The sequence below is a fragment of the Rhinoraja longicauda genome, chromosome 31 (genome assembly GCF_053455715.1).
Source record: "Rhinoraja longicauda isolate Sanriku21f chromosome 31, sRhiLon1.1, whole genome shotgun sequence".
NCBI lineage: Eukaryota > Metazoa > Chordata > Chondrichthyes > Rajiformes > Arhynchobatidae > Rhinoraja > Rhinoraja longicauda.
The window spans coordinates 24,233,936-24,253,665 of record NC_135983.1 but is presented as its reverse complement, the minus strand read 5'-3'; the positions used below and the strand labels follow the sequence as shown (position 1 = coordinate 24,253,665).

The 19,730-nt window shown below is 46.9% G+C and overlaps 1 protein-coding gene across 1 annotated transcript in view; it reads left to right on the top strand.

Moving 5' to 3' along the window:
* The window catches only part of LOC144608287 (pappalysin-1-like), a gene marked incomplete at its 5' end in the record, with an annotated part of 275,710 nt that overhangs the window by 61,010 nt on the left and 194,970 nt on the right, over nucleotides 1-19,730 (top strand). Inside the window, 2 exons of the mRNA XM_078425903.1 lie at nucleotides 1,083-1,211; nucleotides 8,704-8,795. Of these exons, the coding sequence (XP_078282029.1) occupies nucleotides 1,083-1,211; nucleotides 8,704-8,795 (221 nt within the window). The remainder of the gene's footprint in view (nucleotides 1-1,082; nucleotides 1,212-8,703; nucleotides 8,796-19,730) is intronic.

Below are 19,730 nucleotides of genomic sequence, written 5' to 3'. Positions count from 1 at the left end.
TCGCTCAGGTCAGGAATACACTGGAATTTAGAAGGATGAGAGGAGATCTTATCGAAACATATAAGATTATTAAGGGGTTGGACACGTTAGAGGCAGGAAACGTGTTCCCAATGTTGGGGGAGTCCAGAACAAGGGGCCACAGTTTAAGAATAACGGGTAGGCCATTTAGAACTGAGATGAGGAAAAACTTTTTGGCTCGAAGGGCCGAATGGCCTCCTCCTGCACCTATTGTCTATTGTCAGCCGACTTGGGGCTACTCACTATCCCGCGGTCTAGGCTTAAGCTCAGGGGTGACCGCGCTTTTGCAGTTGCAGCTCCTAGACTGTGGAACATCATCCCTCTCCCCATCAGAACTGCCCCCTCCATCGACTCCTTTAAGTCCAGGCTCAAAACCTACTTCTACTCCCTAGCATTTGAGGCCCTCTGAGGGGGCGCTGTGAACTGTTTATGTATGTGCTGTTATGTTTGTGTGCCATTGTATGTTCGTTTTCTTAGTACCTGAACTGATGTACAGCACTTTGGTCAACATGGGTTGTTTTTAAATGTGCTATACAAATAAACTTGACTTGACTTGACTTCATATCTTCATTCACCCCCTCACCCTCCCGCTCCTCCCACTCTTGCCCCTTGCCTCTCCCTAGCTTTACAATCTGCCACTCTTCAAACCTGGCTCACACCTTCCCTTCTCATCTCTGGACTTTATTCCAACCATCTGCCTATCAAAAACACCCCCTTGCCTATTCTGATGTATTGCATGCCAAGCTTTGTCCTGCCTCTCCCCTTTTCTGTTTTCTTCCCCCCCCCCCCCCTCCGCCCCACCCCCCATCAGCCTAAAGAAGGGCTTCAACCCGAAACGTCACCTACCCATGCTCTCGGGGGATGCTGCCTGACCCGCTGAGTTACTCCAGCACTTGTGTGTGCTGTTGCGCATAAGCAGGCACCTGCACTTCGTTGTATCGTCCAATCTACCGCGGGTGGACCACATTGCAATGGCTGCGAGAGGTTCAATTAATTGGAAGAGAGAACGTTAATGACGGCGCCAAGGCACTTATTTTCCTCTTTTTGTTTGTTAATGTCCTCAGAGACGTGCAGCCCAACACTTTGTACACGTATCAAGTGGTCGTTGCCAGGGGCTTGGACGAGAGCGAGCCTTCCCCGCCACTCAACCACGTGCACGGAGCTGCCTACTGCGGAGACGGACTGATCCACAGGTAAATTTACTCCACACAAGACAGGCTCCAGGTGGACACAGGATGCCGGAGTAACTCAGCGGGTCAGGCAGCATATCTGGAGAGAAGGAATGGGTGATGTTTTGGGTCGAGACCCTTCTTCAGGCTGATGTCAGGGGGGGGGGACAGAGATAGAATGTTGTCGGAGACAATAGACAATAGACAATAGACAATAGGTGCAGGTGTAGGCCATTCAGCCCTTCGAGCCAGCACCGCCATTCAATGCGATTATGGCTGATCACTCTCAATCAGTACCCCGTTCCTGCCTTCTCCCCATACCCCCTCACTCCGCTATCCTTAAGAGCTCTATCCAGCTCTCTCTTGAATGCATCCAACGAACTGGCCTCCACTGCCTTCTGAGGCAGAGAATTCCACACCTTCACCACTCTCTGACTGAAAAAGTTTTTCATCATCTCCGTTCTAAATGGCCTACCCCTTATTCTTAAACTAGTGGGAGAACTGGGAATGGGGAGAGGGGATGGAGAGAGAGGGAAAGCAAGGGGCTATCTGAAGTTAGAGAAGTCAATGTTCGTTCCGCCACCCAAGCGAAATATGAGGTGCAGTTCCTCCAATTTGTGCTGGGCCTCACTCTGACAATAGAGGAGGCCCAGGGAAAGAAAGATCAGATTGGGAATGGGAGGAGGAGTTAAAATGCTGAGCCACCGGGAGATCAGGTAGGCTAAGGCGGACTGAGCGGAGACTATGCTCTAGGTGATCCCTTTTTCAGGCCGATTAAATCCGAACGATTAAACTAACAGTGCTTGAGATTTGTTTTGCAAACATTAAACATTGACATGGATTCCCCGATCTGGCAGCAAGCCAGAAGGTTTGCAGTTTTGATGCATGGCCCATGCACAAGTATCTATGACCATCACAGTAATGAAGATGAAACTGATGCTAGCCAAATGCACATACTGTGAGCACATGCCTCTTAGAGTCGAGGGGCCCAACCAACAACTTTCAAGGGAACCCCTGCAGACTAAATGTGTCGGAAGGAAGTGCAGATGCTGGTTTAAACCGAAGATAGACACAAAAAGTAGGGGTAACTCAGCGGGACAGGCAGCATCTCTTAAAGAGACGAAGGGCGTGTGAGTTATCTTGGACATAGGTCGGGAGAGATTTTACTGGGGGGGCGGGGTAGGATGGAGTCGAGGTACGTGGAAGTCATTTCAGTGGGACAGGAGCAGGCAGAAACAATGGGTCTTCCGGGGCAGTTGTGTTGATGGATTTTTGGGAGAAGATAAAACCAGGCCTTGCGGGGCTGGGAAACGATAAGGTTGGGGGCTGAGGAAGGCAGACAGCCGGAAGCAATGGAGTCACAAACGGTCTGTGCGGTTACTGCAGCAGGAACAGACTCCATTAAGTTGCAGGGTCCCGACCCAATCCATTTTCCTCCAGAGATGCTACCTGACCCGCTGAGTTTCTCCAGCACTCTGTGTCTTCGTGTCTTCTCATCCCTGGATAAACACGGTCGCAGAGATGGGCAGAGCGATACGTCAGAGTGGAAAGGGCCAAGTATCCAATTAAATGTGTAGGAAGGAACTGCAGTGCCTGGTGAATCCACAGACTCACCACCCTCTGACTAAAGAAATCCCTCCTCATCTTCCTGAAAGAGCCTCCTTTAATTCTGAGGCTGTGACCTCCAGTCCTAGACTCTCCCACTAGTGGAAACATCCTCTCCACATCCACTCCATTCAAGCCTTTCACTATTCTGTACATTTCAATCAGGTCCCCCCCTCATTCTTCTAAACTCCCGCGAGCACAGGCCCAGTGCCGACAAAGACTGTAGTCTTGGTGTAGGGAATTAGACGATATACCAATCAGCTGAATTTTTCTGAAGCAGTGCGGATACATTGGCCACTTTCAGTGGCCTAGTCAAGTTAAAAAGTCACTGGCAGTGCAAGTTAGACAGATTGCACTTTTTTTAAACACTGCCCCATTTGTGATGGAATTTACATTTAGTGAGTCACAAATGGCTGCATTGTGGCACAGCGGTAGAGTTGCTGCCTTACAGCCACAAGGACCCAGCTTCAATCCTGACTGCGGGTGCTATCTGTATGGAGTTTGTATGTTCTCCCTGTGACCTGCGTGGGTTTTCTCCAAGTGCTTCGGTTTTCTCCCACACTCCAAAGGTGTATAGGTTTGTCGGTTAATTAGCTTGATTAAAAATGGTACATTTTCACTAGTGTGTGTAGGTGAGGGCTTGTGTGCAGGGATCGCTGGTCGGCACGTACTCAGTGGGCCGAAGGGCCTGTTTCCGCACTGTATCTGTAAACTAAACACTGGGCTGCCACTTGAAGCAAGATGCGTCTCAATTCATTTCAGCATTTAACTCGGGTGTTGCAACATGAGAAGGTCACACGTTCAAAGTATCAACTCTAAAAACTCCTTAAGTTCAAGATGAGAGATTGAGATAAAAAGAAAAAAAATTGTTTGGATGCACAAAACAAGGAGGACAAGAGAAGTAAACGACTTGTGCCTTAAGATGATCATATCATATATATACAGCCGGAAACAGGCCTTTTCGGCCCTCCAAGTCCGTGCCGCCCAGCGATCCCCGCACATTAACACTATCCTACACCCACTAGGGACAATTTTTACATTTACCCAGCCAATTAACCTACATACCTGTACGTCTTTGGAGTGTGGGAGGAAACCGAAGATCTCGGAGAAAACCCACGCAGGTCACGGGGAGAACGTACAAACTCCTTACAGTGCAGCACCCGTAGTCAGGATCGAACCTGAGTCTCCGGCGCTGCATTCGCTGTAAAGCAGCAACTCTACCGCTGCGCCACCGTGCCGCCCGATTTCAGGTGAATTCCAATGGGAAGCTCTCACTAATGGACAAGTATGGACATAGATACTGTAGACACAAGGAACTGCAGATGCCAGCTTACAAAAAAGGCACCAAATGCTGCAGCAACTCAGCGGGTCAGACAGCATCTGTGTAGAACATGGATTGGTGACGTTTCGGGTCGGGTCCCAATCCAAAACGTCGCCCACCCATGTTCTCCACAGATGTTGTCTGACCCACCGAGTTACTCCAGAACTTTGTGTCTTTTTTTTTGGACACATACTGCTACCTATTTATTAGCAGTGGGAGTTACACTAGTGGGAGAGTCTAGGACCAGAGGCCATAGCCTCAGAATAAAAGTAGAAGAGGAGGAATTTCTTTAGTCAGAGGGTGGTGAATCTGTGGAATTCTTTGTCACAGAGGGCTGTGGAGGCCAAGTCAGTGGATATTTTTAAGGCGGAGATAGATAGATTCTTGATTATTACGGGTGTCAGGGGTTATGGGGAGAAGGCAGGAGAATGGGGTTAGGAGGGAGAGATAGATCAGCCATGATTGAATGGCAGTAGACTTGATGGGCCGAATGGCCTAATTCTGCTCCTATCGCTTATGAACTTGCGTGAAAAAAAAAGATTGCGGCTTTCAGAGGAGAAATGTTCTCAGAGCACAACATGGCACACGTGGCAATGGAATAAACAGTTGTTGGTTGGACCATAATCGAACAGATGAAAACAAGATTGCCACTTCAGAATCTAATTTGATATTTATCATAAGTTTGCAAAAGGCAGGAGGAAAAAAAACATTCTCGACTGATCGTGTTGAAAGATTTACGTTCATTGCACCAGATATGGCTTGCCAGGTCTTCATGTCCTAAGTCTCCAGCTGATAGCATTTACCAGTTCCAGATGTGGTAGCCCCGCCTGCCTCTGTGGCCCAAACCACCACAGACTCCAGCAGCGAGCTCTCGAGTTACGCAAAGTCATTAAATGGCACATTGGGATGTCCCTGCCCTCAAATGGCACCGGACCCTTGAGCAAACCTGCAAGTGCTTGGCCTCTGTCTCGCTCAGCTTCAGTGGAATTCATTGCCACAGAAGGCTGCGGAGGCCAAGTCAATAGACAATAAGTGCAGGAGAAGGCCATTCGGCCCTTCAAGCCAGCACCGCCATTCACCGTGATCATGGCTGATCATCCACAATCAGTACCCCGTTCCTGCCTTCTCCCCATATCCCTTGACTCCACTATCATTGAGCTCTATCTAACTCAATGGATATTTTTGAGGCAGGGATAGGTAGATAGGTAGATAGGTAGATAGGTAGATAGGTAGATAGGTAGATAGGTAGATAGGTAGATAGGTAGATAGGTAGATAGGTAGATAGGTAGATAGGTAGTCAGGTAGATAGGTAGATAGGTAGATAGGTAGATAGGTAGATAGGTAGATAGGTAGATAGGTAGTAGGTAGTCAGGTAGACAGGTAGATAGGTAGATAGATAGATAGATAGATAGATAGATAGATAGATAGATAGATAGATAGATAGATAGATAGATAGATAGATAGATAGATAGATAGATAGATAGATAGATAGATAGATAGATAGATAGATAGATAGATCGATAGATAGATAGATAGATAGATAGATAGATAGATAGATAGATAGATTCTTGATTAGTACGGGTGTCAGGGGTTATGGGGAGAAGGCAGGAGAATGGGGTTGAGACGGAAAGATAGATCAGCCATGACTGAATGGCAGAGTAGACTAGAGGGGCCAAATGGCCTTATTCCGTTCCTATCATCTAAATTCTGGACATGCAGAGAGCAGCGGTGGAATTTTATTCTGCAGATCAGCTGAGCAGTATCCATTTTAGTCCAGTTTAGTTTAGAGATAAATGGCCTGCCCCTTATTCTTACACTGTGGCCCCTTGTTTAGGACTCCCCCAACATTGGGAACATGTTTCCTGCCTCTAACGTGTCCAATCCCTTAATAATCTTATACTTTTCGATAAGATCTCCTCTCATCCTTCTAAAAGGGTGTCCATCTGTGAAAGGACTCAAAATGTGCCTCTGGTTTAGAGTGATGGTTTGGCCTGTGGTTTTAAGGTCGGTCTTTGTGTGGGGGAGGGGGGGGGGGGGCAATGGCATCATGGGACATGCAGAAGTGTGGTGGTTACACTGCTAGCGTGGTTGATCAGGTGTCAGTTTAGTTTAGAGACACAGGCCCTAGGGCCCACCGATTCCGCGTCGACCAGCGATCCCCCGCGCACTCACACCGTCCGAGGCACACTAAGGGGACAATTTACATTTACACCGAGCCAACCAGCCGACAAACCTGTGCGTCTTTGTGGAGCGTGGGAGGAAACCGGAGAAAAACCCACGTAGGTCACGGTGGGAGCGTGCAAACTCCGTACAGGCAGCACCCAATTAGTGAGAAACACACCGTGTCTGCCGTTTCACGTTCATGTTCAGTTTGACGCAGAACATGAAAAAATAGTGAAATCTGGGTGATTATTGGCAAAAACACACAATGTCCACGAAGAGTCTAAGCCCCTCCATGGCCGAATCCGAGGCTTCATCCACCGAGCCAACTTTACACCAATTAAAATGTCTTTGGCTCCTGGAGCCAAGCTGAATGTTGTTGAACTGGCAACAAATCAGTAAAACATGACTGCGTTCAGAACCAAAATCCTCTTCAGTTGAGAGTCGAAGCCTCATGCTAATTCCCCCGACCAACTTGCCAGGAAAACAAACAATGCTCGGAGTGTTTTTGGCTGACAGTTTAAATAACCATTCGCATGTAGGGCCGCGACATCAAACATACTTTTTAATTTGAGACACTTGCTGTGAAAAGCAAAGTCAATCCAAGGCAAATACTTCTGGCAGCAAACAGCGACTGGTGAAAGGTCTGGATAGAGTAGATGTGGAGAGGATGTTTCCACTGGTGGGAGAGTCTCGGATCGGAGGGCACAGCCTCAGAATTAAAGGACGCTCCTTTAGGAAGGAGATGAGGAGGAATTTTCATCAGTCAAAGGGTGGTGAATCTGTGGAATTCTTTGGCACCCAAGCCACGTCAGTGGATATTTTTAAGGCAGAGATGGATAGATTCTTGATTAGTGCGGGTGTCAGGGCTTGTGGGGAGAAGGCAGGAGAATGGGGCTAGGAGGGGAGAGATAGATCAGCCATGATTGAATGGCGGAGTAGGCTTGATGGGCTGAATGGCCTAATTCTGCTCCCATCCCTAATGACCTTATGATATGACTGAACAAGGGGCCACAGTTTAAGAATAAGGGGTAGGCCATTTAGAACGGAGATGAGGAAAAACGTTTTCAGTCAGAGAGTTGTGAATCTGTGGAATTCTCTGCCTCAGAAGGCAGTGGAGGCCAATTCTCTGAATGCATCCAAGAGAGAGCTAGATAGAGCTCTTAAGGATAGCAGAGTCAGGGGGTATGGGGAGAAGGCAGGAATGGGGTACTGATTGTGGATGATCAGCCATGATCACATTGAATGGCGGTGCTGGCTCGAAGGGCTGAATGGCCTCCTCCTGCACCTATTGTCTATTGTCTAATTTGCTCCGTAGTAACGGGACATGTCGGCATGGGGATAAAGCTGGCAACCCAGTTCAACCTCAGTTATGGCTCACTTTAGCACAACGCTTAAGCCCGTCGGAAGTATTGACTTCTCTAACTTCAAGTAACCCTTGCTTTCCCGCTCTTTCCATCCCTCCGACCAGTCTGACCGCCGTGCTGATTACATTTGCCTCGTTGCCACCTTCCCCTAGCTAACAATGATCTACTCGACATTTTGCTTGATCTTCGCCCCCTCTGATCACTCGTTTTCACACCTTACCCTTCAATATCTCTGTGTCTAGCTCCCCCCTGACTCTCAGTCCGAAGAAGGGTCTCGACCCGAAACGTCACCCATTCCTTCTCTCCAGAGATGCTGCCTGTCCCGCTGAGTTACTCCAGCATTTTGTGTCTATCTTTGGTAGTTCTTACGTGTAGCTTCGACCTGGATTGGTTAAAAATAAATGATCGGTCAAAAGCGTGGCATACAATGAGAACGCAAGATATGGATGCAGACCACACAGTCCCTGAAGTCCGCTTTACAACAAGTTCACGACGGATCTGATCTTGGCCTCAGCTCAATTTTCCTACCTGATCCCTTTTAGAACGCAACTGTAATCCAAAAATCTGCCTCATCTCAGCGTGTCGAAGAATAGACACAAAGTGGTGGAGTAACTCAGTGGGTCAGGCAGCATCGCTGGAGAGAAAGGAATAGGTGACGTTTCTGGTCGAGATCCTTCTTCAGACCCGCGTCTGAGAAAGGGCCTCGACCTGAAACGTCACCTATTCCTTTCTCTCCAGCGATGCTGCCTGACCCACTGAGTTACCCAGCCACTTTGTGTCTATCTTCGGTGCGAACACACATCCACAGTTCCTACCTCTATTGAGTGCGTCCAATGGCCCCGTCTCGACAGCTAACCTTGGGAGCCGGGGAATTCCCCAAAGAATCACGAGGGGAAAATTTCTCCTCATTTCCACCTTAAATGAGAAGGGGGAAGGGGGGTCTCCCGATTGTGGAATAATTCCGCCCTGCTGAGAGTGTTGGAGCAAGTATGGAGACCTGCTCTGTTTGTTATCGTTTCATGTACAATAACTCGCTGGTGTTTGCTCTGTGTTATGATTCCAGACATCTGGGAGAGGAATGCGATGACCAGAACAAAATGAATGGAGATGGCTGTTCCAGTTTGTGTCGGCGCGAGAAATCTTTCAACTGTGTGGGTAAGTAACCAGTCAAGTTTTGATTTCTCTCACTTCAGGTAGCCCCGGCATTCCCTCTCTCTCCATCCCTCCCCCACCCAAGTCGCACCAGCTTCTTGTTTTCATCCTACAAACAGCCGACAATGGCCTGTTTCCTTTATCATCGTTACTTTTTTTACACATCTTTTATTCATTGTTCTTTATCTCACTAACATCATCGTCTAGATCTCTCGTTTCCCTTATCCTTAGCCAGCCTGCAGGAGGGTCTCGACCCAGAAACGTCGCCCATGCCTTCTCTCCAGAGATGCTGCCTGTCCCGCTGGGTTACTCCAGCTTTTGTCTGTCTGTCTTCGGTTTAAACCAGCGTCTGCAGTTCCTTCCTACACATACTATGTGGTCGGAGTAATGAGGACACACTCTAATGATAAACCCAGAGTGGTTTGAAGGGTGAAGGTGGTCTAAAGTGTGTAGAAATGCACTCCAAACTCTGGGGAGAATTACTGGCAATTATTTTTGAGCCAAGTTCAACCACGACCACAAAAATATTTCGGTGTCCCGATAACCACATTACTTTAAAAATACAGTGTGTAAACAGACTCATCGGCCTACTGAGTCCGCACTGACCTGTACACTAGCACTATGCTATACAGTAGAGACAACTTACAATTTTACTGAAGACAATTAACCTACAAACCTCACAAGATCATAAATGATAGGAGCAGAGTTAGGCCATTCGGCCCACCAAGTCAATGTAATATTGACTGAAAGCAATGCTGTCCCGTTAATGGAAGAGAATATGCTGCATGGTAACAAGTGTGGGGAATGGAGTTGATGGTGTTCCTCGGAGGGCTAGTACAGACCCGATGGGCCAAGTGACCATCTCCCATATCGTGAGAAAATACGAAGTTCTGTTTACCAGAAAGCACCTGTTCAAATATCAGAATATGTCTAAATACAAAATCCTATTTAGCAGAATACATCTCAACCGAATATATGTGTGAACTTTACCATATCCTACAGCAGATTTGGTATGACAAGCCACATGGCTTGAGTTGTATACTTGTGTCCAAGGAGGCACGGTGGCGTAGCGGTAGAGTTGCTGCCTTACAGCGCCAGAGACACGGGTTCGATCCTGACTGTGGGTACTGTCAGCGTGGAGTTTGTACGTTCTCCCCGTGACTGCCTGGGTTTCCTCCGGGTGCTCCGGTTTCCACCCACACTCCTCCCCCCAACCCCCCCCCCCCCCCGCCTGCCCCTCCCCCGCCTGCACCTCCCCCCGCCTGCCCCTCCCCCGCCTGCCCCTCCCCCCGCCTGACCCTCCCACACTCCAAAACCGGAGCACCCGGAGGAAACCCAGGCGGTCACAGGGAGAACGTACAAACTCCACGCTTGCCCCTTGTACGAGAAGTCATAACAGGTCTTTTTTGAAACAGCGTTAGATGGGTTTACATCCAGATGCATGCACCAGGAGGTGACCAGCACAGTTTTCCATGGGAGATGCACAAAGCAATTGCTGTGTCATAGAATCATGGAGCAACAGACCCTGTGGTCCAACTGATCCATGCTGATCACGTTCCCAAATCAACGATCACATCCCTGATCACTGTGAGGACTTCATGGTGCGACTTCTAAAGACAGACCCTGACCAGCTGCATGAAAGGCAGGAACAGGGATAAGGGAAAACAGAGGGGAGAAGGGATACAGTGATCGTTGTGTGGCCAACCCACCTCATTTGGTCCTCTCATAAGGTCATAAGGAATATGTGTAGAATTAGGTCACTTGGCCCATCAAGTCTACTCCGCCATTCAATCATGGCTGATCTATCTCTCCCTCCTAACCCCATCCTCCTGCCTTCTCCCCATTACCTCTGACACCCGTACAAATCTGTACTCTCCTCTGACAGAGTCCTATGCCCTTCCCTTCAGTTCTGTTGAGTTTAGTTTATTGTCACGTGTAGAGGTCACATGAAAAGCTTTTGTCGCGTACAAACTCCACGCTGACAGTACTCCACGCTGACAGTACCCACAGTCAGGATGCAGCGGAAAGAAAATGCAGGCTTCTTGGCACTGAATTGATTAACAAAGACAGACTGAACGTGTTGTAATTTTTAAAAAAAGGTTGTAGTCACAACTGGACCAAATAATCCAGCAAAATATTGCTGTCAGGTGCTGCAAAAATGCACATCAACGTCAGACCCAAAACCCTTCAATTTTCGAGTAATTGCCAACCTTCAGTGGGTTTTTAAGATAGACACAAAATGCTGGAGTAACTCAGCGGGACAGGCAGCATCTCTGGAGAGAAGGTATGGGTGACGTTTCAGGTCAAACTGAGAGCCACCGGGGAGAATAAGACGAGAGATATGAAGGGGTGAGGTGTGAAAATGACAGATCAAAGGGGACGGTGATCAGGAAATGTAGAATAGTTCATCGTTGGCTGAGGGGAAGGTGAGAAGCAGTGGGTTCTGCTGCTCCTGTTATGCCGTGCATCAGTCAATCGCTCAGCTCAGAGATAGACACAAAATGCTGGAGTAACTCAGCTGGACAGGCAGCATCTCTAGAGAGAAGGAATGGGCGACGTTTCGGGTCGTGACCCTTCTTCAGTCTCAACTCAGATTTTAGATTTTAGATTTTAGATTTAGAGATACAGCGCGGAAACAGGCCCTTCGGCCCACCGAGTCTGCGCCGCCCCGTGATCCCCGCACATTAATAATAATAATAATAATAATAATAATGTATTACATTTATATAGCGCTTTTCATACACTCAAAGACGCTTTACAGGGATTTAAAGAACATAGCGAAGTGAATAAATAGATAAATAAGTAAACGAACAGAGAAAGGAGACAGAAGGTGAGGTGACCTTCAGTGGTTGAAGGCAGTACTGAACAGGTGAGACTTCAGTGATGTTTTGAATGTGGTGAGTGAGGAGGAGTCTCTGACGGTTTGGGGTAGTGAGTTCCAGAGGGTGGGAGAAGCGATGGAGAAAGCCCTGTCCCCCCAGGATCTGAGTTTGGTCCGGAGGGGGGGGGGGGGGGGGGGGGGGGGGGATAGGAGACTGGCAGCAGCAGAGCGGAGGGTGCAGGTGGGAGTGTGCCTGTGGAGGAGGTCAGTCAGGTAGGATGGGGCCGGGTTATGGAGGGCTTTGTAGGTCATGAGGAGGATTTTGTACTGGATTCTCTGGGGGATGGGGAGCCAGTGGAGTTTGTAAAGGACGGGGGTGATATGGTCACGGATCGGGGTGTGGGTGAGTAGACGGGCAGCGGAGTTTTGAATGTATTGAAGTTTACTGATGATTTTTGAAGGTGCGCCATAGAGGAGGCTGTTGCAGTAGTCCAGACGGGAGGTGAAGGCATGGATGAGGGTTTCTGCAGCTGTGAAGGAGAGGGATGGAAGGAGACGGGCAACACTATCCTACACACACTAGGGACAATGTTTGTTTTTTACATTTGCCCAGCCAATTAACCATCATACCTGTACGGAGTGTGGGAGGAAACCGAAGTTCTCGGAGAAAACCCACGCAGGTCACGGGGAGAACGTACAAAATCCGTACAGACGGCGCCCGTAGTCAGGATCGAACCTGAGTCTCCGGCGCTGCATTCGCTGTAAGGCAGCAACTCTACCGCTGCGCCATCGTGCCAAGAGGTCACCTTTCAGTGGCAGAGAGTGAAAAGTCATTGGCAAACTTGTGATGTTATAGGAGCAGAATTAGGCCATTCGGCCCATCTAGTCTCCGCCATTCATTCATGGCTGACCTTTGGTACCCTTAATAATCAAGAATCTATCCATCTCCACCTTAAAAATGACCCAATGCCGGCCTCCACAGTTGACCGAGGCAATGAATCCTACAGATTCACCACCCTCTGACTAAAGAAATTCCTCCCCATCTCCTTTCTAAAGGTGCGTCCTTTAATTCCGAGACTACGGCCTCGTGTCCTAGACTCTCCCACCAGTGGAGACATCCTCTCCTCATCCACTCTATTTAGGCCTGTCATTGCAATGCTGGGCAAAAGTCAGATGAATTAGCATAGATATCAACTGGATGTGTTCAGTCCATTTTAACAATGGGGTTGCGATTATAATCCAGAAATGAGGACAAACACGATCTACCGCAGATTAGATTGAGCTGTGCAAGCTTCGTACGCAAAAACAGGCACCGTGTGATCCCGTTTGTTGACAGAGTAATTTCAATCCTGCATATTTTGCTCCCTTTGCTTTTTCCTTAATGGAGTCCTAATGGAATCCTAATGGTTCAGCAGCATTGCCTTTGATTGAAAGGCAGAAATTGCTGTAATCTAATTATCCTTTGTTTCCTCATCTCCTCCTAATTAAATCACGTTTAATCAATGTACCTCGATGAGCTCTACATTGAAAACATTGTCTCAGTTGGGCAGCTGGGTCTGGCGTTGCCACGACATGACCCTGTTAAAACGTTCTCTTTTGGCCATCCTCTTCTGAGTCAAACATCGTTAAAGAACAGATTCCAATCATTTCCCTGAGTTGTCAGATCTCCCATGTGTGTGCCTGGTAATCCATTCCTAGACAAAACATTCCTCAAATTTCTCCAAAATAACAGTGTCCAAATCTCCCCCCCCCAACAAAAAAAGTTTCAGAGAATATACAACATGATCTTATAACCAGCTTATCACCAGCAACTTAGACAACCATTGTGACCTAGATATATAGATTAACCTCAGTGCCTTTATCATTTAATGCTTTGCCCTTTTTTTTGGGTGGGCAATTATAAAGGTTGTTATTCAGCATTTGATCTTTCCATTAATTTTGTAGTGCCTTTCTTCACTTTGCAAATTTTAAATGCTTTATAAAAGAACCTTACCAATAATATCAATTTCATTAGCTATCCGCCAATTTGGTTTTCTAAACTTCCACAAGCTATCATCATGGTTGCTTGTGTGGGAAAGATCTTTGTATGGTCTGGGACTCTTTGCCCTGGAACCTTTCCTCTTCTCAGGTTAGGACGGTGCTTTACATCAAAGAATCCTTGCCCTTCCCACCAAAATTATTACAAAAATAAAATCTAAATTCTTGTTTTACCTCTGCCATTTTTTAACTTTCTCTCTTTGCACCTGAGAGTTTAGAAAGGGAACAGTTACTTTCAACTTTATAGACTACAATAGACAATAGGTGCAGGAGTAGGCCATTCGGCCCTTCAAGCCAGCACCGCCAATCAATGTGGTGATCATCCACAATCAGTACCCCGTTCCTGCCCTCTCCCCATACCCCCTGACTCCGCTGTCATTAAGCTTTCTAACAAAGGCAAGCCACAAAATGCCGGAGTAACTCAGCGGGTCAGGCAGTGTCCCTAGAGAACATGGATAGGTGACGCATCAGGTCTGAAGATGGGTCCCGAACCGAAACATCACCTATCCATGTTCTCCAGGGATGTTGCCTGATCTGCTGATTTACTCTAGCACTTTGTGGCTTGCCTTGGTAAAGCAGCATCTTCAGTTCCTTGTTTCTACACAACAGCACCCTAACCAATGTCATTCTTATTTATTTAAAATATATATATATGTATGTTGCGTGAAATCTGGAAAAATGACAGAAAATGTTGCGATCACTCAGCAGGTCAGGCAGCATCTGTGGAAAGAGTAGAGTTAATGCTTCGGGTCAAAGACCCTTCATCAGGACTCACTCAAATTTTGGAAAGCAGAGGTCCAGAGATACCAATCTTGAGTAGAATTTTTGCTAGTTATTGTGTAGGAAGGAACTGCAGAGGCTGGTTTAAAATCGAAGATAAACGCTAAACGCTGGAGTATCTCAACGGGACAGGCAGCGTCTCCGGAGAGAAGGAATGGGTGACGTTTCGTGTCGAGACCCTTCCTCAGACTTTAGCAGTCATTTCCCTTTGTCTGTAAAACCAGTTCGAATTGTCTCACAATTTCTCAGGTGAGGTGACCTCACTCAGGATTCCATGGTCTAGTAGTTAAATAACGGGATTATTTCCCACAAAGCCTGGCCCATTGATCTAGGAACAAGAGCCCCAACCCTACTATAAGAAAATAACTGCAGATGCTGGTACAAATCGAAGGTGTTTATTTCACAAAATACTGGAGTAACTCAGCAGGTCAGGCAGCATCTCAGGAGAGAAGGAATGGGTGACGTTTCGGGTCGAGATCCTTCTACTTCAGACCCAACCCTACGATGGTCAGTGTGGAATTCAAGTTCACATTTTGTTAAATAAATCTGGAATTTTAAAGAAAGTGCAATGGTAAAACAGTTACATTGTTGGTAAATTAAATTTGGTTCAGTGATATTTTCTGGGAGATTTAGATTAAGATTTTTTTTAGATTTAGAGATACAGCGCGGAAACAGGCCCTTCGGCCCACCGAGTCCGCACCGCCCAACGATCCCTGCACATTAACACTATCCTACACACACTAGGGACAATTGTTACATTTACCCAGTCAATTAACCTACATACCTGTACGTCTTTGGAATGTGGGAGGAAACCGAAGATCTCGGAGAAAACCCAAGCAGCTCACGGGGAGAACGTACAAACTCCGTACAGACGGCGCCCGTAGTCAGGATCGAACCTGCGTCTCCGGCGCTGCATTCGCTGTAAGGCAGCAACTCTACCGCTGCGCCACCGTGCCACCGTGAATATATAATTCCTGCCCGGCCTTATACATTTGTGATCATAGACCCACAATGATGGGATTGGCTGTGAAATGGCCAGAGATCGACTCAATGGAGGGTTAACCATGGGATGGGCGGTAAATGATGGCTCCGTCTACAATGACCACATCCTGTAGATGACATAAATGTGCAAACTGGGAATTAAAAACACGAGGCTTATCTGCTATGCACTGATAGACCATCCATCTGTTGAGATATCAGGGGAATTTATTTCCCAACAACATTAAATACATGCCGTAGCGGAGGTTGAAAATATCCAGTAAAATGTGAACAGCAAAAGTATATGTACCATATCAGAATTCCTTTCAAACTATGGCACAACAGTTGAGTTGCTGCACTTACAGAGCTTACAGCACCAGAGACCCGGGTTCGATCCCGACTACAGGTGCTGTCTGTACGTAGTTTGTACGTTCTCCCCGTGACCGCGTGGGTTTTCTCTGAGATCTTCGGTTTCCTCCCGCACTCCAAAGACGCACAAGTTTGCAGGTTAATTGGTTTGGTAGAAATGAAAAATTATCCCGAGTGCGTGTAGGATAGTGTTAATGTGTGGGGATCACTGCTGTTGTGGACTCAGTGGGTTGAAAGGCCTGTTTCCGCGCTGTTTCTCTAAACTAAGCTATCATTTTGTATAGTAAGATTTTGTGTTAGTGAACTGTATGTTATAAAGGAATTTCACTGTACCTAATTACATGTGGCAATAAAGTACGAAGATTAACACAAAAAGTTGGAGTAACTCAGTGGGTCAGGCAGCATCTCTGCAGAAAAGGATGAGTGACGTTTCGGGTCGGGACTCTTAATTTAATTTAGTTTAGTTTACTGCGCGGAAACAGGCCCTTCGGCCCACCGAGTCCGCGCCGACCAGTGATTCCTGCACATTAACACTATCCTACACACACCAAGGGCAATTTACGCTTATAACCTACAAACCTGTACGTCTTTAGAGTGTGGGCAGAAACCGGAGATCTCGGGGAAAACCCACGCAGGTCAGGGGTGAGAACGTACAAACTCCGTACAGACGGCACCCGTAGTCGGGATCGAACCCGCTGTAAGCGTTGTATTGCAGCAACCGTACCGCCACGCCACCGTGACCGCCTTACTTCACATTGAGAGTTAGGGAAAAGAGAAACAAGAGATATAGGCGGCGATACAGAGATATACAGAACAAATGAATGAAAGACATGCAAAAATGGAATCATGTTAGAAGAAACGGGCCATTGTTGGCTGTGGGCTAGGTGAAAACGAGTTACAGACAACGAGACAATAAAATACCATTGACACTTTCGTACAATTCGGCATGCTTGATTGTAATAATGAAACCAGAGCAAGAAACTAGTCACTCAGAAAGATTTATAGTAAAAACTTCGGTGAGGAAATTGCCCAGCACCAGGGTTAACAGGGAACACCATTATGTTGTTGAATGAAATAGTGTTTACAAATACACGACAGCTTTAGAATTTACTATTTGCTCTTGGCATTCTCATATAACACTACCACTGAAGGCAGTAATGTCAGAAAGTAATGAAGCTGCAATAAAATTGCAAACCTTTTCCAATGAAAAACTACTCATACAACAGATGAATATATTATTTTTGTCCGGCACACACCAGCGTTGGCACCGAACTGAAAGCTCACAGGAGATGGAAATCGTTTCCGTGCAAGACTTTCATGACATTCATACGCAAATTGACATTGAGATGGGGTTGAAAACAGGAAGAGAGGATGAGGAACATTCATCTGCAGTGTAGACTTTGTGAACCATGTCTTGCCCCTCTGAGTCTAATCTGATTGTGTAGATTGGAGTCGTTACTGATGTAAATAGGTACACGAGAGTATTTAACACTGGTTACACAGACAGGTCTGCATCCTGCAAATCTGTTTCCTGTCGTTCAGTCGACTTTTAATGGTTTAAATTTACTGCTGTTGTCCAACTAACAGACTATTCACGGGGGAGGGTGGGAATCTGGTGCCATCCAACACTGTATCAAGCACTATATCACCGTATTACTCAATAGACAATAGACAATAGGTGCAGGAGGAGGCCATTCGGCCCTTCGAGCCAGCACCGCCATTCAATGTGATCCTGGCTGATCATTCTCAATCAGTACCCCGTTCCTGCCTTCTCCCCATACCCCCTGACTCCGCTATCCTTAAGAGCACTATCTAGCTCTCTCTTGAATGCATTCAGAGAATTGACCTCCACTGCCTTTCTGAGGCAGAGAATTCCACAGATTCACACAACTCTCTGACTGAAAAAGTTTTTCCTCATCTCAGTTCTAAATGGCCTACCCCTTATTCTTAAACTGTGGCCCCTTGTTCTGGACTCCCCCCAACATTGGGAACATGTTTCCTGCCTCCAACGTGTCCAACCCCTTAATAATCTTATACGTTTCGATAAGATCCCCTCTCATCCTTCTAAATTCCAGTGTATACAAGCATCGACCAGGAAAGCGCACAAACTACCTCTGCTTCCTTAGAAGGCTTAGGACGTCCGGCATGTCCCCAATAAACTCTCACCAACCTATGCAGATGCACCATGGAAAGCATTTTATTGGGACGCATCACAGCGCGGTTTGGAAACAGCTCCATCCAAGACCGCAAGAAATTGTAGCGAATTGTGGATGCAGCCCAGACCATCACACAAACCAACCTCCCTTCCACTGACTCCATTTATACCCCACACTGCCTCGGCAAGGCCAGCAGCCTAATCAAGGACTCGGTGAACCACTCCCTCTTCTCCCCTCTCCCATCGGGCAAAAAGGTACAGAAGTGTGAACACACACATCTCCAGTTTCAGGTAGTATAAGAAAATAACTGCAGATGCTGGTACAAATCGAAGGTGTTTATTCACAAAATGCTGGAGTAACTCAGCAGGTCAGGCAGCATCTCAGGAGAGAAGGAATGGGTGACGTTTCGGGTCGAGACCCTTCTTCAGACTGATGTCAGGGGGGGCGGGACAAAGGAAGGATATAGGTGGAGACAGGAAGATAGAGGGAGATCTGGGAAGGGGGAGGGGAAGAGAGGGACAGAGGAACTATCTAAAGTAGCGAGTCTGGGTCAAAATGTGGTCGTAGAGTAGGAGGGCAGGAGAAATCACAGAGGGGGAGCAGCGAGAGAGCATGTTGCTAAACTCTCGTCGAAGAGAGGAGGAGAACTTCTTCAAAGTGGACATACCTTGAGGAGAAATCGCAGTGGAGCAACAGGTAGTGTAAGAAAATAACTGCAGATGCTGGTACAAATCGAAGGTGTTTATTCACAAAATTTAGGGACAGTTTCTTCCTGGCTGTGATCAGGCAACTGAACCATCCTACCACAACTAGAGAGCAGTCCTGAACTACTACCAACCTCCTCAATCAGACTTTACTGGCTTTATCTTGCTCTAAACGTTATTCCCTTTATCATGTATCTGTACACTATGAATGACTCGATTGGAATCATTTATTGTCTTTCTGCTGACTGGTTAGCACGCAACAAAAGCTTTTCACTGTACCTCGGTATACGTGACAATAAACTGCACTGAGACTATTATCATGCTAGTATCAAGCAGGTCTCATTGTGGCTTCAGAATTTTTACCCACAAGTCTTCCACGTGCTGGTGAGAATGGGGTCAATCTCTTAGGCTCAGGGCAGCAATATCTCGAATCCTTTCACTGAAGTCGTGACTTGAATCTTGCAATTTTTAAATTCTGGGTTTGACAATTCCCCATGCGAGTCAAGGAGAGCATTTTGCAGTTCTTTTAGTGGAAAAGGCAAAAATTATGAATGCAATCCTCCAAACGCCAGTAAAAACCCTGTAATCCTTTTGCAATAAAAACAGCATTTGACTTACTCGTTCACTGTGCTTGTGGAAACCCCAGGGACCAGGCACGTCTGAATTGGTTAATTTGATTTATCACACCATTCAATCAGTAGGATTAACGTTTTATTATAATATGGTGGCTCATAGTTTAGGGTTCGAAATATTTCATCAAACACTAATACTCCCAATTCCTCTGGTTGAAGAGGCCAGCGAAAAGTTTGGAAAGATGCTTTAAATTTATACCTTAATTTTCAATACGACAGCTTTGCATCTAGTTTAGCGGGTGGCACGGTGGCGCAGCGGTAGAGTTGTTGCCTGACAGCGCCAGAGACTCGGGTTCGATCCTGACTGCGGGTGCTTGGCTGTACGGAGTTTGTACGTTCTCCCCGTGACCTGTGTGGGTTTTCTCCAAGATCTTCGGTTTCCTCCCACACTCCAAAGACGTACAGGTTTGTAGGTAAATTGGCTTGGTTATAAATGTAAAATTGTCCCTAGTATGTGTAGG